General features: G+C 41.1%; 2 protein-coding genes across 2 annotated transcripts; both read left to right on the forward strand.

The window, feature by feature from the left end:
* Nucleotides 1–8,371: 8,371 nt before the first annotated feature.
* Nucleotides 8,372–12,365, forward strand: popdc3 (popeye domain containing 3). Its single transcript, XM_053881471.1, has 3 exons — nt 8,372–8,885; nt 9,560–9,668; nt 10,972–12,365. The coding sequence occupies exons 1-3, from the start codon at nt 8,380–8,382 to the stop codon at nt 11,257–11,259; spliced, it is 903 nt and encodes a 300-aa protein (XP_053737446.1). The 5' UTR covers nt 8,372–8,379; the 3' UTR covers nt 11,260–12,365.
* A 1,012-nt stretch (nt 12,366–13,377) lies between these two features.
* On the forward strand, nt 13,378–21,842 carry bves (blood vessel epicardial substance). Its single transcript, XM_053881413.1, has 8 exons — nt 13,378–13,525; nt 14,983–15,212; nt 18,941–19,065; nt 19,197–19,384; nt 20,012–20,120; nt 20,201–20,368; nt 20,446–20,587; nt 21,250–21,842. The coding sequence occupies exons 2-8, from the start codon at nt 14,999–15,001 to the stop codon at nt 21,378–21,380; spliced, it is 1,077 nt and encodes a 358-aa protein (XP_053737388.1). The 5' UTR covers nt 13,378–13,525; nt 14,983–14,998; the 3' UTR covers nt 21,381–21,842.
* Nucleotides 21,843–22,289: the final 447 nt, after the last annotated feature.

Consider the following 22,289-nt stretch of genomic DNA (forward strand, 5'->3'; position numbering starts at 1 on the left):
CGACAGCATGCCAGGGAGAATTGCAGAGGTCTTGAAAAAGAAGGGTCAACACTGCAAATATTGACCTATTGCATATAATTCTCAATAAAAGCTTTTGATACTTCTGATACTTCTAATTGTACGTCATTATACCATAGAAACATCTGGCGAACACCTAAAAAGCCTGAGGGAACAGACTTTGTGAAAATGGGGGGGGGGGACTGCCAAGCGTCATCCTTCTCATGTTTAACAGACTTGGTTTAACCACTGGATGCGCTGCTGACATGAGCCCCAGCGGTGACATGACATCGCCGGCTCTCACCCAAGGGGTGTCCCTGACTCTCAATATCTGGTCGAGCAATTTCACAACGCGCTCATCTGACAAGCGCGCCGACATCAGGTGGAGTTGAGCCAGATTCCCAGATACTGGCTCTGTATGCTGGGCTGCAAAACACTCTTCGGCATGTTCTCCACCAACCCAAATAGTTTGATGTGACGCAAAGTCGTTTCTGTCTGCGTCACTGCTGCACTCACTAACGATGCCAGAAGGAGCCAGTCTTCTAGATACGTCAGCAGCCTGAACCCCCGCCTCCATAAGGGTTCCAGAGCTGCATGCTCTGTCCACCATAGCATATGTATAGTATACCACGAGTGTTAGTCTGGGAGTACCTGGTTCCCCAGGAAGTAGTCGGTGCCAGACACAGCACTCATTAGTTGCCTAATGGAAGAAGGCTCGTATGCGTCTGCACGGGTCTTAATATTCACGGGGGCCTCCATATGAGGTAAGGAAACAGTCAATAAAGACGTGCATGCATAATACAAGTTTGTGTGTGAATGTCAGGATTCGTACCTGAATTGTATTAAATCTGTGCCTATATTTTAAATGTGTGCATGTTTTTCATATTTTTTGTCAAAATTATCTACAAAAAACATTGACTTCAAATTAAAAAGTTACTTTTACCTAGATTACGAGTAGGAATCGAAATGTTATGTCTCTGCATCAAGATTATGAACACAAATCTGAAACATGATAAATAATTGTCAAAAATATGTCCCGGGGTCATACGAGGATTGCAGGTGTGATGTGTTGAGCCCAGATGTGATGATTTTCCACACAGCACAGGCTGAGGAGCAGGACGTGGTCACTCAGTTCAGGAGGCTGAACCTTCGGAAGGCTGCGGGTTCGGACAGAGTTTCTGCCATCCTGAAGCATTGTGCTGCTGAGCTGGCTCTAGTGTTCACGGACCTCTTCAATGCTTCCTTGGTGTCCTGTCATGTTCCTGCCTGCTTTAAGTCCTCCACTATCATTCCTGTTCCCAAGAAAGCCAGGATCACAGGACTGAATGACTACAGACCGGTGGCACTGACGTCTGTGGTCATGAAGTCCTTTGAGCGCCTGGTTCTCTCTCACCTGAAATCTATCATTGCTTCTCACCTGGACTCATTGCAGTTTGCCTACAGAGCCAACAGATCTGTGGACAATGCAGTGAACCAGGCCCTTCATTTCGTTCTGGAGCATCTGAACTGCCCAGGAACCTATGCCAGGATCCTGTTTGTAGACTTCAGCTCTGCCTTTAACATAATTCTTCCAGCTCTGCTTGAAGACAAGCTTCGCCAGCTCGATGTGCCTGACTCCCTCTGCAGATGGATTACAGACTTCCTGACCAGCCGGAGTCAGCGTGTGCGGCTGGGGACGACTGTCTCCGACACTCTGACCCTCAACATTGGGTCTCCTCAGGGCTGTGTTCTCTCTCCATGGCTCTTCTCTCTGTACACTAACTGCTGTACCTCCAGCCACGAGTCCGTGAAGCTGATTTTGAAGTTTGCGGATGACACCACCATCATCGGGCTCATCTCAGATGGAGATGAGTCGGCCTACAGGAGGGAGGTGGAGCGACTGGTGTCCTGGTGCAGCCACAACAACCTGGAGCTCAACGCCCAGAAGACAGTGGAGATGGTCATAGACTTCAAGAGAGTAACAGTTTCTATGTCCCCTCTCATGTTGGCTGGTTTACCCATTCCTATTGTAGACTCCTTCTGCTTCTTAGGAACCTCCATCACTGAGGACCTCAAATGGGAGCTGATCGTTAGGTCCCTCATCAGGAAGGCCCAGCAGAGAATGTTCTTCCTGAGGCAGCTACGAAAACTACGACTGCCGACGAAGTTGCTGGCGGAGTTCTACACGGCCATCATCCAGTCCTTCCTCACCTCCTCTATCACTGTCTGGTACAACAGCGCCACCTCCAGGGACAAGAGCAGACTGCAGTGCATCGTACGTTCTGCTGAGAAGGTGATCGGTTGCAGCCTGCCACCTCTTCAGGACCTGTATGTCTCCAGGACCCAGAGACGTGCAGGTCGGATCAGAGCCGACCCTTCTCACCCTGGACATGGACTGTTTGTTCCTCTTCCCTCTGGCAGGAGGCTACGGTCCATCCAGACCAGAACCTCCCGTCACAGGAACAGGTCCTTCCCCTCGGCCGTCAGACTGTTGAATTTGTGAACAGCTTTGTTGTTATTTAATTTTTTTTTTACTTTATTTTATTTTATTTTGGTATTTATTTACTTTTTGACAGCACAGTATTCCAAAACACTTTCCTAGTTAGTGGGCTCCCCACTGACCATGGCAATAAATTTGATTCTGATTCTGATTCTGATTCACTGACGATGAGTTGGGGGGCTGCGATTGCAAGATGGATGGACAACAAGCGAATGAGCAAACGCAGGTGAGTAAAGGTCATGAATATCCCGAAGTATTTTGTTTCAAACATGACATAACATCGGAGTATTAGTATTTGGTCCTGCAGACTGAAATAACATTAAACACCTCACAACATGGCTGAAGAACTGAGCAAAGGTATAGATATAGAAGGAAATCATGTGTTACGTAAAAAAGTAGTTTACTGTTTTATTTTGGGACTGAACTGGATTTCATATATCCCAACAAACTACTAGAATGTCACTGTGGTTTAAGAAAGTTGGCTTCATCAAGTTTGTTCTTGTGTTCGGTTTTTGTGTGCTTTTATTATTATTTCCTGTTTTCTTGTGTGTTGTTTCTGTTTCCTGTTTTCTGTCCACCTTTACAGCTGCGCAGCTGGAACCCATCGGCTAATGAAGCTCCACTGATCTCAACACGTTGATTCCATTGTGCGTGGCCAGATGGTTACTTTGCGTCCACCGGTAAAGATCCTCAAGACTTTGTTCTACCGTGCTTTTTGATGTTTTTCGATTGTGCGTGGGTGACTTCAATTCACCTATTTTCTGTTGCAGATTTTTTCCTCTTCACTGTGTGTTTCCCTCGCTCTGCGTTTTGGTGGCAACGTCCCTAGTTTCCTCATTTGCTGTTCGTGCCCTGTTTTGTGTATTTTCTGTGCATTAAACCTTGTTAAATTTATCCTCGTACACCAGCAGCAATCTTTGCTTTTGGGTCTGTTCTCCTGAGCCACTATGATATTTATATGTTTACAAAGTAATGTGAATGTGAAGTTTGCCCTATAATAATGTATATTCAATGAAATGATTTGTGCAACAGAAGCTGATAGGTTTATGACATCCTGTAGAAAATACATGCAAGCAAGTTGACTACCTAGTTTACTTCTACAATAAATTCCAAGTAATTCAATGTGAATAAATATTAAGCTAAGCTACTGCACAATTTATAAAAATATATATATCTAATTCTGACCAATGGTACAACATCTGTAATCAGTGTAATGTGACCACCATGTGACTGGCCCCTGTATGTATGTAATAATCACCCTGCTTGTCCACCCTGTGTAAAAGAACTTGTGAGAGCAAGATTTGAAGCTGACCCTCTGACATCTCCTTAAACAGTGCATCAGTTTAAAATGTGAGGCAGTGGACGAACCTGTGGCCTCCGGCGGTTGAAGATGTCTGGCAGGACTAATCCTGACCATGGTCACGTTGTCCATCTGAAGAAGATTTAAACAGCATTTCAGGGCTGTGGACTACATGGAAGTTTCAAGTAGCACAGACACACAGAGCACAAAGATCTGATAGCTGTTTCGTAAAAAAGAAACAAAGTATCTGAGGTACAGTATATTCATTGTTTTTCTCCAGAACATTTTTATGCAGAATTACTGGATGATGTTTTTACATAAATATGCTGAATAAACGAAACTACAATAACAAATATCAGCAATGCAGGCATTTTTACAGTCACACCAACAAAAATGATTGCCCATGTCACATGGCAGTTTCAAAAATGTTATTAAACTCCTTGCTTGTGGTCAAGTGGGCAACTGGAAATGTGATGCACAACTACACGCACTCACTTTGAGGAAACAGATCCAGAGGTCTGTGCCACAACCATGAAAAAAAACTTGATAAATCAAAATCTTTCCTCTCACTGGGCAGTCGTGGTTTATGGGCTTGACCTGTAATCCACTGCATGACCTTCCCAACGGTCAATGGCACACCACCTTCACCTTGTTCCAAAATAATATTTTACACATACTACAATCCTCAACCTCTTGAAGGAAGTCCTGAAAATGGTTCATCACATTGGCCTCTGCTGTGTACTTGACAGACCTCTTGGGACTATATTCAGGTACACACCTCTCCAGGAGGAAGGCTGCATCCACCTGCATACAAAAAGCGAAGATCAGTAGAGCAACAATGCTAATAGCTATTCCCTCACAAAGGTGAATGTCTGGTACTAGTACCTTATCATCTTCCCTTGGAACAAAGAGGGGCTGACACAGGTTGGTGTACTGCTGCCTGACTTTCAGCAAGTCATACAGTTGTAGACCCTTTCTCAACTGATCAAGCATGAGGATGACTCGCATTGTGCAATACAACAGTCCTAAAAACACGTCTCATTACTCATTTAATCAACAATATACTTAAAAATCTACCTGATGATTATGACAAAGTTATCCACTGTACCCACAGTTGATTATTTCATCCACCAGCTCTCATCTGTGGCCTGATTTATCTGCGATAGCAAACATATTTACATACATACCAAAAATATAAATAATATCTGTGCAATATCTAAATAATTATAAATAATGTGATACATTATTTATGCATAGTACAACTTTGCTATTCGCTAATACTGACTTTTAATTGAGTATATAGTACTTCTCCTTCGAGGGTGTAACACATTGTTAGTAAGGTGAAGACTTCAAACAACAATTTATGAAATTATGTTTTGAGAACCTGTACATTGGGAGGAGTCTCACCATTGTCCTCCATCATTTAATTATGTGAAACCACTAAAATGTGGACGTTGCCACATGATTACAATAACATTGCATAAGATTCACGTCCACTCTGACTGCACTAGTACCAGCAGCTTGGTGCTCTTCCGCCATGGTAGGAATACAGTCCTCAATACAACTTACCTAGTTGCGAAGGATGGTATGTACTAATGTCAGTAATTTAAGTGTAGCAGATTAAACTAAAGGTCTTTAGGGAAAACATTTGACATGCATCTTCAGAAGAACTGTATTGCTGTCTATTCACCTTGCAGTTCTGGATATGGATTGGAAGGGCCTGAAGTGGAAATATCTTCTCACAAGCTCTCCAGCTCCTCACCATTTGACAGCCAACACCGGCATGTGACAGTTGTGGAGAGTGTGGTGGACTTTGGTTCACGATTGTAGTTTTAAACTTATTTTTAATAAATAGTTTTAAACGTATTTTTATTTTTAATATTTTTTTAAATCATTTTTGACAATGACATTGGTCGACTCTTAGTCACTGGATTGGTGTTTATTTTATTAGATGTTCATTTATTTATCGTGAGATGCAGAATTGTCATCGTGGAGATTGTGTTTGGCGGTATATCGTGTATGATAAATTATCGCCCGTCCCTAGTTTGCATGGTTCAAAATAAAAGAATACTGTGTAATATTTACTAAACCATACGTCAATTCCCTAGCATATGGATGACTTGTTTGGAAAGCAGTCAGTATGAATGAGAAAAACTGCTTCCTGTTATAATAGGCAAGGGCGTTCTCACACTGTGGCTATAACATGGGAACGTGACACGCATCCACTGCGCACACAGTGATGGCAAATCCTGCCTTCTCAAACCCTTGCATTGATGCATGCAGTGCATCCGCTCTATGCCATGTAATTACCCCCTTCATATGTGTGGTGACCAGTGTACAGAAGAAGTGAAGATGGCCACGTCATCAAACCCAGAAGCTGCTATGTTGGAGATACTCACTGCTCAACACAAAACGGTACTGAAGGCGATTCTGCAGCATTTTCTGGAAAAATGATTTGATGTTGATTTTTTGGGCTGTAGAAATCGTTCCGATCGTGAAAAACATTTGGAATTTCATCGACTTTCAAAGGTATTAACAAATCAAGGAGAAACAATGCCAGTAGTTGTTGGAAGAGAGGAGGTGCTTGTGGTTAGCAAAGGTGAACCAGGACCTTTGTGGGAAAACTGTGGATATTATAGAGTAAAAAAGAATAAAAAGTATAGCCTAAATGACTATTCATTTGCATTATGTTGCTATGGAAGAGAATACACAGAACTTTGATCTGAACATATTTATTGATGCCAACCCTCACAATTTTCAGAACATTCCCTTAAAAAGCTATCTCACATACACAAAAATACAAACTAAAATAGCACACAATCTCAAAATGAAACATGAAAATATTTGAATGCGTCACATTGACATATAAGATGCAAATGTCATCGATGACTTGGTCTAACAGTTCCCTGACCCATCCGCACACCATCTGGTTATCCGCTTTCGAACTCCGGCAACATTTCAGGTCCTCAGCGTTGTATGGACTAGACAGTCGATGGCAGACTGTCCAGGTCGTCGTTCACCCACGACGACTGGGCCAACTCGTACGGGTAAAGCTCAACTTTTCCAAGTGTCGCGCATTTTTGTGTTCATTAAGGGCGCTTTCACACTGCCGGTTCTGTCTCGAGACAAAGCTCTTTTGGCTCAGAAGTCCGAGATGTGAACACAAGCGAGTCGGGTTTTGGTCGCGGACTTGATCCCGGCTGGAGACCTGCGCTTTGTCTCTGGAAACTCTCATCGGGTGGTGAGTTTCTCGCCTAAGGCGACTCGGCGCTAGACTACATGTAGAGCGGGACCAAGCTTTTAGCTAGGGGCGTCTCAACCACTGCGGACGCCAAATTTGTTTAAATGTCTGAAAGTTCAGGAAACCATCACAGATTCACAGCTGATACAACTCTATGCTTGTCTTGCATCACTGTGCGAAAGAAGATGAACAAAACTGTTGACGAGATAGATTGTAGTGAGGGAAAAACTAATTTTATAATAATATAATATTTTTAATTGAACTCAGGCCACCCGAGACAGAACCCGCAGTGTGAAAAGCCCCTTAGTCCCTCTCTGTATGTCCCGGCACACCCAACTCATTTCGACGAGCCTTTCTGTTTTTTTTTGGGGGGGGGGCTTTTTTCCATCACCCATTCACAGTCTGTGGGGGTGTTTACAAAGAGTATCTCCAACATGGCGGCTTCCGGGTTGGATGATGCGGTGATGACGTGCCCTGAAAACCCTCTATAGATTGATTTGGACATGTCAAACCGATCTGCCACACCTCGAGTCACAACAGCTTACAGGTAGCACACGAGGATTATTTACTAATGGAAACCCGCTCCATTACTTATTTGCGGGTTTCCATTACACATTGTCAGTCACTACGGCAACCACATCCGGACACAAAATAACTCTCACTCTATAACTATTATTATTATTGTTATTATATTATTATTACTATTATTGTCATATATTTAAAAATATAGAAATATGATAATAACAATAATCTATTTAAAATAAATAATTAATTGTTCTAACATCCCCTTGAACAAATATATACATCTTCCTGCACACGGTTAAAAAAGTCTAAACCATCCATTAGGCCATTATTTAATTCTATTTTAATTATTCTTCTAACAGCTTGAAGACATTTTAAAATCAACTTGTTAATGCACTTGGGAAAGTCCGTTACCAGATATGTTTGCAATCAGTCAGATATTGGATAAGAGGGTGCAAATTGTGGCTTTTCATTTTTTTTTCGATTCGTCAATTAATGGAAACAATTGACAGATGAATCGATTCTTAAAAGTTTCAGACCGGGTGCGCTACCTTTACCTTACATATGACGCTTCTGTCGGGATTTTTCCGTAGATCATGAAGCGTAATGTTTTCTCTACTCGTCTCTATGTTTCCACTTGCCACAGGTTGAATCACGTGAGATTTCACGTTTGAAATGGAGAGCGGCTCTCTCTGACAGCTCTAGTCCGACTACAGGGCTCACATGGGGGCGTTTTATTTTGGAGCTGCAACTATTTCTGCTTCCATCTGATCAGGTGTCAGATGACAACTGCGAGTCGACGAGGCCGTTTAGATGGTGTGAGCTGTGTTCCCAGTCGACATGGAGCCTCCTGACTTTGAAAGCCTGAACTTCACGCTGCCGCAGGCGGGGCTCGGTTACCCGCTCTGCAATGCTTGGACGGACGGCTCCGAGGGCTCCGTCTTCCACCTCGGTCACATCTTCCTCTTCCTCGGCTTCATGGGGGGCAGCGGCATCTACGGACTCCTCCACTTGTTCACCTGCTTGACCCTGGGTTTCTTCTGCTGCTGCCTGTGGGCATGGTCGGACCCGTGCAGCACCGACTCGTTCCTGTGGAGTTTGGCCCTATTCGCTGCCAGCTTGGCTCAGGTCCTGCACGTCGCTTACCGCCTCCGCGGCATCTCCTTTGACAGAGACTTCCAGGAGCTCTACACCTGCGTGTTTAAGAAGCTCGGGGTTTCCCTGACACAGTTTAAGAAGATCGTCACCTGCTGTGACGGACAAGTCCACAGTCTGGAGGAGGAGCACTGCTTCGCCGTCGAGGGGAAAACTGCCATCGAGAAGCTGTCGGTGCTGCTGTCTGGCAGGTGACGCTGTGTTTGGCCCCAATGTTTCACCTGTCATATTGCTTTTCTGGCCACTTTCAAAACTTGGGATGTTGGATGAGCAGAATCCGAGAGATGAAGGCGGGGTGTGTTCGTGTGTTCAGCGGCTCATTCCTTCAGTAAATCAAAACACGAGCTGGTGATATGTTCCACGGGGTCGAGATGAGCTCCGAAGGAGACGAAAGTGATCGGTCGAATTTGAGTGAAAGGCAAAATTGCATCGCCTCGCCGAATTAGCAATTGTTTGAAATGCGACTGCAACATTGAGGGACTGTATTAAATTGTATTAAACTCTGTAATGTTCCATTAGTATTGCTGCCATTGTGTTCATCAATGTATTCAGTATATGATCCCTCAGGAAATTACCGACCAAAAAAAATCCTCCTTTAGTGACGTGTATCCTCTTTTTTACTGAATTAAAAAACATAATTGAAAGTTAAATGAATGATGCAAACAAATAGTCTGATAGTAGAAAAAAAGAAGGTAAGTTAACGCAGCCAAATGTAGATCAGGGTTTTCGCACTGCTCAGTTATGATGGCTCGCAAATAGGAGACGTGTGCCCGGAGGCCGACGAGAGGCTGTATGTGTCCCAGATGTGTGTATATGTAATTAGATATCAGTAGTGTTAATCATCCGTCTATCTATTTCTTTACAGAGTCCGTGTGACTGTAAATGGAGAGTTTCTCCACTATATCTATCCTTTCCAGTTCCTGGATTCTCCAGAGTGGGATTCTCTGCGGCCATCTGAGGAGGGTGTTTTCCAGGTCACATTCGACACACACACACACACACACACACACACACACACACACACACACACACACACACACACACACACACACACACACACACACACACTATACTTGATTAAAAAAAAAAGCCAACACCCCAAAATATGCTCCTCTTTAAAAATGATTGACGAATTGGGGAGTATTAACTGCATGAAACATGGAGAAATAAAACTTCCACATGGTTAGTTTGAAAGCCCAATTTACCCTTACAGGGTGTAGACAGCGTCTGAGTGAGAGCACACCACAAGCAATTGTCTTCAAATTTGAACAGTATGGATATAAATGATGTTCATCTTTGTGGAACAATCTGTGTCAGGATTTGAAACAGGCACGTCCCCACATATATTCTACTGGTGAGTGGGAGTTATTTCAATCGTAGTTTCATTTAGCTTGTAGTTTCATCATCAAGATTAGGTGAGATAGTGTCATACATCTCATGCTTTGACAGTGAGCTCACTATTTTGAATTTTACCTTTCATCAAGATCTGTGTGGCTCAATATAAACTATACTAATAATTTAGTAAGTTACAGTCCAACCTCTGACAAATGGTGATTCATCAGCTAGTGACCGAACTGGAGCAGCGCAATACAAGACAAAATGATTTTGACTTTCCGACCCATGTATCACACGTTTCCTCTTTATTTGATCCTTTATTTGTTGTCTCTGATGTCAAGTAACGGACGGATCTGACCATTGTCATGGCAACACTTCAGTGCAAAGTGTCAACTTTTCAGTGTTGAACTTTTCAGACGAGTGTTTGACCAAACTATCTGGATACTTCTGTTTGTGACAAGAATTCATTTGTTGAGGGATTGTCCTTTTCAATGCATCTGGAATGCATGTTCTGTTTGAAGGACTGAATTAATGAAAAGCTTTGCAGTTCTTTCTTTTTTTTATTGTTATTTGTTATCTATATATATTTTTAATCAAAAATATTCAATCATCAAAACATTTTCTTTCTTTGAAAAAATGTATATTACTTGCAGTAGCCGGTGTGGAGGCTGTTCAGAAAGTAACCCAGCCGATCTGCTTCCCCTGTGGAACTGACTTACATTCATGTCAGTGTTGTGGGCAGATGTCAGGACTACTTTACATCCTCTTCTTGTCCAATCATTAGAGACAACAGACCGACAGATTTTTGCAGAATACATTTAATCATAAAAAATACACTTTTTTGTTTTGCATAGAGTTGTTGACTTGTTTGGATTATTGTTTTTTTTTTTCATTTTGACTTGGAACTCTGATACAAGATGGTTATGGTTTGTGTATCTTCAGGTCACCCTGTGTGCTGACAACCCTTGCAGATACATTGCATGGAGGAGGAAGAAACTCTACCTGCTCTTTGCCAAACACCGCTACATCGCCAGGATCTTCGCCCTGATTGTGCGCAATGACATAGCAGAGAAGTTGTACTCTCTTAATGACAAGGCCTTTGGCAGCTGCAGTCGGCGATATGATCTCCGCTTACCCAGTTACTGTCACATGCCGGCCCCTGAATTAGAAAAAACAGATATCTTCCTGCAAGTGCCGGCTCAGGGAGGTGGAGAACCCATGACTAGATGAGGACTACCTTGGCGAGCCCAGTTTCTTCTTCACATGATTATGACAAAAACATTCTGAGTTTGTGTCTGTCTCTCTTGATAAGATGTATTTTGCGGTCTTAAGCTTCATGACCTTTCATAGTTGCCAGGAACAGTTAAAAGGTGGTAAAGTGTTTTGGGATTGGTTTTGTTTTTGTTGCTGTCTACGTTAATTATGTTATGTATATATAAAGTTAGAATGTAATGAAACGTCAACATCAACGTAACAACATAATAGTGTGTGCACTGTGTTCAGTGACAAATATATAGGCAAAAAAGTGACTAATAAGAGTAGATTTAATTAGATTTAATTTCATGTAATTTGCCAGATGAATTAAATTAAGATATGAAATAATTCAATAAATAAGGATATGAAAGATGCTGCCTTATTTAATTGGCATTAAAGTTGTATAAAAGCTTTCTGTAATTCATGATCTATAAGCAGGTTCTGTAATATAGTTAATTAACATCTATAAGGCCAAAGTCTGCCTGATTCTATTAGTCAAGGTCTGCTACAAAATTACTGCTTAGTACCACCTTATTATACAGTTTAGGTTGCATCACATCAACCAACTGTGTTTTTTAGTTCTGTCACTCGGGAGAGACTCGGAGTAGAGCTGCCACTTCACCACATTGAGAGGAGTCAGTTGAGGTGGTTCGGGCATCTCATGAGGACGCTCCCCTTGGAGGTGTTTCAGGCATGGCCAACTGGGATGAGACCAAGGGATCAACCCAGGACCAAGTGGATCTCTTCACTGGCCTGGAAGCGTCTCAACATTCCCCAGTCAGAGCTGGTGTCTGGGACCGTGTCCTTTGAAGCTGCTGACCCTAGGCCATAGCAACGGATAAGCGGTTGAGGTTGGCTGAATGGCTATAAAATGTGGTGTAATTGAAGTCCCAAGAATAATTGGCATTGTTTTATTCAAGATAATGATGTAGTTTGATGCGCTTTGCAAAGTAATGTGAAACATTTATATGTAGAGTTGTTCATTTTTTACTTTGTATGAGTCACTTCGTTGAAGCTGGTCAAGACTGTTAGCCAACTGTGTCAAAAGGATTTCAAGGAACTGATAAATGTGTTGTAAAGAATAAAATAATGAATGGTCTTTTAAGGTCTGGAACATTTTCCTGTTTCGTTCCTGGTCCAAAACCCTAGCAGGTATACAATGGCATAGATCGCCAACTGCATTTGATATTCACTGTTCAACCAAGGGTGTTTACAGCAATAGCATATATAAACTGAAATATTGCTGTTCAATCATTAAACAAACATAACCCCTGTAAGAAACTATGATTTTTTTGTTTTTGTTTTTCATGTTCTTGGTTTTGTGATTTCAAATCAAGTTACAGGGTGACTTCAACAATCATAATTGGTGATGCCTTTAGACCAAAAGTCCAGCTATTGCTATTGCTCATGGTATGTACCGCTCACCTGTCCTGCTATGAGTTAATACACCGCACTACATATTCCACAGCTTAAGCACTTGTACCCCTTCCTTCTTAGCACCTATGACACTTGTCTAGAATATTTAGGTCGAATTTATTCAGCATTTGCGATTACTTACTATTTTTTGAGTTTTGAAAAAATGCCATTTTTTGGCATTTTGAGTCAGGACCAATTAAAAAAAAAAAAACACCAAAATTCGGCTTTTGTATTTTAACCAATTTCTTTGCTTTCCTTGATGTTCTGATGGTCCGAGGATGCCAGACAAAATAATTCCAAGTCATTTTTTTGAGTTTAGAAAAAATTGCATTTTTAAACTCTCATTTGCCAATTGTATTGCATAAGACCAGTATTGACTGATGACTTGGGTCTATTGAAATTTGGTTCTGCAACTCTGAATTTATTTAATATTTTATATAGAAATGTGACATATTTCTGAGAGTATCAATTGCTTAAATGGAGCTTCATGCAATAGTTTGTCATAAAACTTCATATGTGCAGGTATTTATAAAATCTATTTTGAACGTAATTCTGGATTTCTTGTGGTTGAAGAATCACAATTCATTTATGGAACCCATTCGCAAATAATTTGACAGTTTGTGACTTGTAGCTGTGTCTCCCCCTGCCGGACAATATGGTCAGTCCATCGGCTCTGGACTTCCTTCAGCCATTCGTCTGTCATCTGAGAGGAATGTGCGGCCGGACTGCGAGCTGCCCCCAGTCTCGGTGTGAGAAGGCTCCGATCTCCGTTCACACACCTCAATTTTGCGGTTCCACTGGACCAGGTCTGATCTCGTCTCTCGTCGTAAGTGAACCCGTCTTTTTACTTGGTTGACAAAGTAAGGAAGACAAAGACTTGACAGAACCCCAATGAGTCCCTCCTGGTCTATTTTTAAGCGGGGACCAAAAGCCGCTGCACATCAGCCAAGTCGCACCGCCGACAGCTGACTGTGGGAGCCTGTAGTTATTTATAGTGGTGCGTGAGAAAATGTCTGTTATACAAGTTGTTGTTTACCAGATGGATTCTTCTCTGATTTCACCCACGTTTACTCCGAGTTTATCTGCATGGTGACTATTGGGTTTTCAGTACTTACAATTTAAAAGCGATTTTGGGCTGGAAGTGCGTAATTGTTTCTTTTGCATCTTTGTCAACTTTTAAAGCATAAAATAAAAGAAACGCTTATAGGGTTATATCTTTGGTGTAATGACATGGTCAGATAAAACATTGCAGTCATGAAGTATCAATCTGAACCTGCGATGATCGAAGCTCTGTATCATGAGGTTAGTGAAGTCGAAGTGGTTAGTGCTGTAGGGGAAGTCCTATGGGGCTAGAACAGGGACAGCTTACATTGGCATTGGAAAAAAAAAAAAAAAAAAAGAAAAACCCAAAAACATAAATCACTTCTAGGGACGCGTAATATGTAGAGCTCAGCCACATACGGCATTATTTTGAGTAGAAGGCACTTGATCAGAGTGTTGAAAGTGCAGAGACTTGCAGACAGTGACTGACAACATTGACAGTTACAAAGCTATGAGAGACACCGTGGTTACAGGAGGATTTCGACAAAGTGTTTTGCCCGAGAGGCAGTTACGCATGCGCTGACATTTACACTTGTATCTTGAGATAAAAATGATCTCGAGATAACTGTTATCTTGGCATAAAAAATGGTTAAAAAAAAAGTCATGCATGCCACATCCAAAAAAATAAACACATGCACGTCACGTCCAGTGCTCCGTACTAAATAGAATATTAGCTGAAACGTTTTTGAACTGAGACTGAAAACTAAAATGGTATTACAATTAAATATAATAATATATTTCTATGTTTTTTCATTTTTTTCAACCAATATTCTTTTTTTCAATGCACATATTCTCATTTCCATCTAATATATATATTTTTTCAATGCCAATGTAAGCTGTCCCTGTTCTAGCCCCATAAAGTCCCTGCCTGCTATCAATCGTTAATTACTGTTGTCTTCCTTCCTCAGTTGACTTGTTTCCCTGCTTTTTATGTGGATTTGCTTTCCTTTTCCATGCATCTTTGTAGGTTTAATGGTGGACTGCCAAAAGTTTTTAGATTTTTGTTGAGTCAGCAAAGAGGTTAATGACATAAACAATTTTGATTTGGTGCAGACTAATTTGTAGAAGAGGTAGTTAACATCAAAAGTCCTTCTACCCCACCTTCCTGTTACCGTATGTTGCCAGTTGTGTCATTTTCCCTTTTAACATGGAATCTAATCATTCCTTGTTTTCCTTTTGTAGGTGACTGTGCTGCACAATGGCCTCCATGCTTTCACCAGCTCCACCGCCATCTTTCCCCACTGCCACCCCTACCTTCCCGCTGATGGGGGCCAATGACTCCACATGCCAGGAGTGGGAGCAGGCACACCATCTCCTCTTTCATTTAGGAAATGCATCTCTGCTGCTGGGCTTGGTGCTGCCCACCACCTTGGGTCTGCACATGATCTTGCTACGCCTTCTTCTGATGACAGGTCAGTGCACAGCGCCACCTACTGAAAAGCATTCCTGCCATGATAAGACAGGCCTTATTTATATAATGCCTTGAGTGGTCATAAGTGTTTCTCTTGAGCCATTAAAGAAGAGGTTTGAAAAAAGCGTGGTGAATGGAAAAAAAGCAGTTTGAGCTTTTTCATGTTGAAGAGAGTGGGGGAAGGAAGCAGCTAGACATGTGGGAGATCTGCTGGTACTTTTAAGAGGCCCATTTCTTTAAACAAGAGGAGTCCCAGAGCCTTGTATATTTAAACAGAGGAAAAGATACAGAGACGTCAGTATGACTAGTTCCAGAAGTGTGCAAGTCAGGCTGACAGCCATCATAATAGCTTAAGAAGTGATATGTGATAATATCTAAACTTCATAAAATAAGGGTAATAAAACGTTACCCCCTGGGGGCCGAAGTTTTTTGTCAATGACATATTATGTTTGGATGTCACTATTTCATTTCAAATGGTGATCGGTAAAAAGCGTACTGTGAATCCTCAAATCATTATGAGCCTAACTTTGGGATGGAAGTAGATTCACTCAACTAATTCGCATGTTATGGCGTCACCTGGCGACAGTTATGGTGAACTACACAGCTTTTGCAATGTTTGTGATCCACTGCTGGTACTTTTCCTCTTTTCCTTCATGCCTCCACCAGTATCCGCATTGTACTTTTGTTCGTTCACCTGTCACAGTGTCCGTTTTTTCTTTTTGACATTGCTACCATCGTCACTGTAAGTGCTGTTTGTCCATGTTTGTCCAAGTGTCTGCTCCAGTATGTGCTGCTTGTGGACCGTCAGTACAAACACACTCGCCGTCACAACATTAAGCAGAAGCAGCATCACTTTCTGTCACTAATCTCCATCACTTTCAATATTCCTCTTCCCAATCTGAGTTTGTGAATTCACGGGCCACGTGTTTTCCCCACTTGCTCTGCTACCCTTAGGTAGTGCAACTATGATCCACTTAATATTTAAGCCACGTCACTGTTCATGATCTGGTGGATATCCTGATACTAAGATTGGTTGCCCAGTATGATCAAATGTCTTTGGTGTCAGGCTGGGTGATTTGATCGAGGGGCAGCATGTAAATAGAGAACAGAACTTTGCTGAATGACATGGGTAAATTTAGCTGAGTATGATGACGATGAATGAAACCAACTAAGAGTCCCACCTTAGCGTGGACAGTAAAATCTAATGATCAATGGTGTCAACATGCATGTTACACCATGCACCAGGACTTTTTCCAACAGTACTTGCCGACGACCTCCCCACAGTTTACAGCTTGTATTACAGCTTGTGTGATTGTTAGTGTGTGCAGTGAATGTCGGCATTTCAGTTGAGTGGAAAGGTTCAGGGAAAATGGCTGTGATGTTGGCTCAGCTCCTGAATGACTCAAAAGAGATCATGAACTGGAGCACAGTTGTTGTTCAGACTCTTGTTCAGTCTTGGCCAAAAACATGTAGTTGTCAATACATCTGATGAAGTAGACAACAACGATAACATGAGAAAGGACGAGTGGCCAGACAAGAAGTTTGCTCTTCTGTTCTTTCTAATTTCTTCCTTACCTTCTGATCGACAGATAGATCTATATTAGGCGTGGCATTCGTTAAAAAAATATAGTTAATTTGAGAATTTATGATTAATTAATCTAAATTAATTGCAGTTTAATGGTATAAGAATATTTGCCACATTTGCCAAATTTTCAATTTGAATGAATGTGGTATATTACTGAATCAAATGATGGACCCATACATACATTTAAACAACAAAATATTGTTTATTTTGCATCAATTTTACATTACCACAATAAATCATGATGGTGGCTATATTCATGTTTTTATATCACCTTATTTAAACTAAAGCTCTTTTAATGTCTTGAAAATATTTATATAAGAATTTCAATTTTATAAAAATATCAAATACATTCAGAGTAGTGGAAAGTGTGGCCATTGTACAGCAAAAAACATTCCTCCATGTTTGTTGTTGTTGTTATCATCCTAGCTGCGACGTGTCTTGCATCAGTGTGATCGGTGCACCTGGGACTCCTGCACTTACAAAGGTTCTATGTTGTCTGGAGAGCAAACTGTTAAATTAAATTTAATTGATTTTTTTGTTGTAATTAATAAATCGTAATAATGATAATGTAATTAATTAAGCATAATGAAGTCCCACCACTGTTCTATATATATTGGAGTGAAAGATGCCCATCATGTTGCATGTAATTTTATAAGCTATTTGAAACCCATCTACTTGAGTCTTGACAAAATGTAGTAATGTAAAGTTGTTATGAATCATGACTCTGCCTGACTGGACGAGAGGACTCTATATAAGTGGCACGCACATGCTAGCAATGGCAAAGAATAAAGTTAATAATAAAGTTACTCAGCACATCACCATGTGAAACCTAATAATGTCCATTATTTGCTTCTTCTGTATGTATCGCATAAGCAACAGTTTCATTCCATGTGTCCACCTTCACCCTGGGAAAATGAAACCTCAAACTGTAATCATGTAATCTTACCCACCTATGAATTGATCATTCGAACTCAATCGAACATTTGAACTCTTTTTATAGTGTATTTTCTTTGCTTTCAGTGATTGAAATTTACCTGACCAATATTTTCAAGCACAACCCTTGGTATTGACAAAGAACCTTCTCTAAAGATAGGTTCCATTTTATCAACTAAAATCTGCCCACAGATGAGGATTGAGACAGGGAAGGTTTATCCAGATTTTCCAGATTTTGTAAATGTATGTCTTTGCTGATTTGTATAACCAGGAATTGAACAGTTGATTTATCAGGAGCATTGTTGCTTTGATGAGGCTTCACGAAGCAGTGTCCTCATTTTCATTGATCAGGCGGTGGCACTCTCACTTTATGTTATTATGTGAGGTTTTATGAATTGGTGCCGTATGTATCATAATGTACCGTTAGAAAGACTACTTTTGCTTCCTTCTTATCAGACCTGTCTTCTTCACATCACATGCATCATTATGCATTTATAAGACTTCATGGAAGATGTTATGTATGTTCATACTCGTGTATGGTAGCTTCTGGCGAGGTAAAGTGAAGAGTTAGTGTAGTTGAGGAATTAATCTATAGTAGTTATATAAATGCAACGTAAGCATTATGAAAGACTGTACACTCTTGTTTTGCATTACTTTAAAGCTGTGCACCAACTGTCGTCATCAGAATCATTCCAACTTCAGAATCCAGCTGTGGCAGAGGTCTTGCTCTGACTAACAAGCAAGAGTTGGCTTGACTGCTGCGTCGTTGTCCAATTGCATCCCTCTGTCATTACTAACTTGTTACAGGTTTGCCAGTGCTTCAGTTAGTGATTAAAAATCTGTCCACGTTCGGCAAATGGAATGAGGGAGAAGTTTGTTGCTCAGAACAATGAGCGTCTGTTTAGCGCTAAAAATGAGAGATAGAAAAATGATTGATTGATGCATGACCTTTACTGATCGGCAAGGGGTACGCAAGACCATACTTCAACTCGACTGCAATTTTGTCCTTATGTTGCATTGTTATTCAAAGAAACGTATTGCAGTATGAATTGTGGGCTAGGATCCCCCTAACAGATAAAGACTGTAGACAGACAAGATAAAACGCTGGTGGATCAAGCTTCATACATCTGGCTAGAGCAGGGAATGTCTGTCACTTCAACTTCCTACAGCAGTCTGTATCATCATCATCTGCTCTCTTGACCTCCTGACAGGATGCACCCTCTTCATCACTTGGGCCACCTTGTATAGGTGCAACCTGGACGTCATGGTCTGGAACGTGGTCTTCCTGTTAGTCAACTTCATGCATTGGTTCTACCTCCTGTACAAGCGGCGCCCTGTGAGTTTTGTGTCTATCTAAAAAATGATTTGATATAGCTGGATATAAATATAGGCTTGTGTTTGTAATAGTCTTTAGGGGAGTAGAACAGTGGTTGAAGCTTGTGATCGTGTTTCACTGTTTTATTGCAGATAAAGATTGACAGGGAGCTGCGGTCAGTCTACAAGCGCATGTTCGAGCCACTACATGTGCACGAGGCTTTGTTTCAGAGACTGACTGGACAGTTTTGCACTATCCAGACAATGAAAAAGGGACAAGCCTACGCTGCTGAAGACAAGACTTCTGTGGATGAACGTCTGAGCATTCTCCTCAAAGGAAAGTATGTAGTAGTTTCAAATATTCAGCAGCCTGCTGGACAATTACTCCGCTATGTTACATCTTTTAGAATATTTTTGTTGTCTGGCTTTTTTACTGCTGGTAGTGCTACAGGAAACCTAGACCAAAAACCCAACCTTATCAGTCATACACGGCTAGATAACAAGTCATGTGTAACAGCACGCTTAGCTCTGAATGGATTTTAATTCATCTTCATGTTTGCATGAAAAGAAAAGTTATTTTTTCTCATTGGGAAAGAAGCAATGAACTTCTAAGTGATCTTTAGAATCTTATCTTGGTGACATTAATGGTTAAGGATTCACTGCGAATTTGTCTGATGTTATTGCTCCTTTGTCAGTTTCTCTTAAATTAAATGCCATGGCCACATTCTCCAAAGCAGTGTTCAAGCACGTCAGCCAGCAGTTTGAATATCAATGATTCAAATGGTCAATCTATAGGTGAAACCCACATACTTTCTTTGTGACAAGGCATACACTATATTTGTACATTTAAATTGCATTCAATTATTTCTTGGGCTGTAGAAACAGGATAATAACCCTCTGCTTTCAGCTTTTATGAGAGTCACTACCAATGAATCTGAAATATCAACTTTATTTTTCTTGTGGAAAAGGATGAAGGTGTCATACAGAGGCCATTTTCTTCACAACATCTATTCCAACTCATTCATTGACTCCCCAGAGTTCAGGTCTACCATGATGCACAGAGGGGAGAAGTTCCAGGTAATGTCCAGGTGGGGTTCATTTCAAATAAAAATAATACTGATAATCATTTGTCCATGTTTGCTTTGGTTGACATTTAGGTGAGCATCATAGCTGAGGAGAACTGTAAGTACCTATGTTGGTCTCGAGAAAGGCTGACCTTCTTCCTGGAGTCAGACACATTCCTCAATGAGGTGTTTCGCTACCTGATTGGCAAAGACATCACCAACAAACTCTATGCCCTCAATGACCCCACACTGAGTGACAAGGTCTGTTCACTTGCACATTCTAGTGGCATGGCTTGACAATTTAAAGGTGATTCACTGAGTTCTTTGGCATTTCCCAGGCGGTGAAGAAAATGGACCGACAGCCCAGCATGTGTTCTCAGCTGTCTATGATGCAGATGAGGAACAGCATGGCCAGCACGAGTGACACAGATGATGTTCTGAACCAGATCCTGAGAGGAGGTTCAGGTGGCTCATCATTGCGTGAGTTACATGACCATTCAACAAAGGAGTTGGTCCCCAAAAACAATTTAAATAGCCTGTATTTATATGTATTTTATAAGTGCTGAAAGAGATGAGGGCACCCATAGTAGGCTGGGGCATGGTGCCGGGTGTCATGTGCTTCATTCAAGATTTGTCGTTGGAGTCAGGGTAGTGAATCCAATCAGTTAGTTTCTTTCTTTGTTTTGCTGGTGTAGAGTTTTTCACATCCAATGAAAAGAGTTGATCGGTAAGGTATTCCTGCTCAGGAGGTCCTGTCTGACATGTTTTTAATCCTCACTGGCCCACAGAAGGATTTGGTCCTTGTCCTGATCCTGGCAAAAAGGTTTTATTGCAAACCAAATATCCCAAGTGACAGAGAATGAAAGGAGCAACCCTCGATCTTGACTGCTCCTCTGATCCCTAGTATCCCTCCTTGTCTAATGTTCTTTACACTGAGACTGTTCCTGTGAGTCGGTTCATTTTATGCTGTTTCACTGAGTGGTCTCCTGAATAAGACAACTGAGATGACTTGACAGCAGGTGGTTCCCACTGGCAGCACTGTAAGACCCACATTATTTAATTAATCATGGATTCTGATGCAATGAAGGAGGTACTTTGTGTACAGCTGGCCTTAAATGTAATAGGCCTGATTTGCCTTTCAGAAAAATCTCCTGGCACCAAGGCGTCCTCAAAGATGAATCCAATCAAGGAAGGATTGGAAGATGATGTTTTTGTGGATTCTTCACCGCCCAAGTCCCACCGTCTGTCCAGCACTTCAACAGAAGAAGTCTAGCACTCTTTTTTGTTGCTCTTTGACACGAATGGAAGGATGAAATGACATGACCCAGACATTTTGGTAGCTTAGGCCTGAGATAGATAGACCCAGTAATAGTATTCGTTATGATGTTTGTGCTTTCACTCACCCAGACAGCCGTGTTGACACAGATAGGTTTTGTGGTAAGAGTCAAAGCCAGGGTCCTAATTTTGTGTGCAAGCTTTCCATACCAAAGCTTTTCATGCTTCACGCCTAATTCCATACACCAGCACTCATCCCCATTACCGAACAAATCAAGGGCACATTTTATCAATATATTTTGATTTATCAACACTAAAGATATGACACAGTCAGTGTACAGATATTCCTTCTAAAATAACTACACACAGCCATTAAACTGCCTTTAGCTAAAGTGTGCACACCCCTTGGTTAAAGATTTCAGTGGCGAACAGCAAACAATGCAACACTGGTACCAGATGTTGTAGATTGATGTGTGTGAGTTGAATGTTTCATATTTCTATTTAAAATAAATAAATACAATAAAATATGAAGAATGTTCATATGTTTAATTCCATGCTTCCTTCCTTGTTACCATGTTGGAAATAATATCAACATCTTACAATTAGATGAATATAACATTTCTGAAGTACAGAAAAAACTAAACAAACTGTATACGAAACTGAAAAATAATCACCACAAACAAAAGAGATTCAACAAAAGATAAAGATTGGAAAATTACAGAAAAACAATAGTGTACAATAAAAGAAGGCAAATGAAATAAGATTGAAAATAAAATAAGACAGCCCAGACACAGTGTAATGCAAAATACACTCAACAAAAATATAACGCAACACTTTTGTTTTTGCTCCCCTTTGGCATGAGATACACAATATTACCATTTCTCTCCAACATTGTTCGCAAATCTGT

The sequence above is a fragment of the Synchiropus splendidus genome, chromosome 12 (genome assembly GCF_027744825.2).
Source record: "Synchiropus splendidus isolate RoL2022-P1 chromosome 12, RoL_Sspl_1.0, whole genome shotgun sequence".
Taxonomy (NCBI): domain Eukaryota; kingdom Metazoa; phylum Chordata; class Actinopteri; order Syngnathiformes; family Callionymidae; genus Synchiropus; species Synchiropus splendidus.

What these genes read in the sequence shown, in the direction of transcription:
- popdc3 (XM_053881471.1), top strand. Translation starts at nt 8,380, where the DNA reads ATGGAGCCTCCTGACTTTGAAAGCCTGAACTTCACGCTGCCGCAGGCG. An exon ending in TCGGTGCTGCTGTCTGGCAG is followed by an intron (nt 8,886 to 9,559) that starts GTGACGCTGTGT and finishes ATTTCTTTACAG; the next exon opens with AGTCCGTGTGACTGTAAATG. An exon ending in CTGAGGAGGGTGTTTTCCAG is followed by an intron (nt 9,669 to 10,971) that starts GTCACATTCGAC and finishes GTGTATCTTCAG; the next exon opens with GTCACCCTGTGTGCTGACAA.
- bves (XM_053881413.1), top strand. Translation starts at nt 14,999, where the DNA reads ATGGCCTCCATGCTTTCACCAGCTCCACCGCCATCTTTCCCCACTGCC. An exon ending in ACGCCTTCTTCTGATGACAG is followed by an intron (nt 15,213 to 18,940) that starts GTCAGTGCACAG and finishes ACCTCCTGACAG; the next exon opens with GATGCACCCTCTTCATCACT. An exon ending in TCCTGTACAAGCGGCGCCCT is followed by an intron (nt 19,066 to 19,196) that starts GTGAGTTTTGTG and finishes GTTTTATTGCAG; the next exon opens with ATAAAGATTGACAGGGAGCT.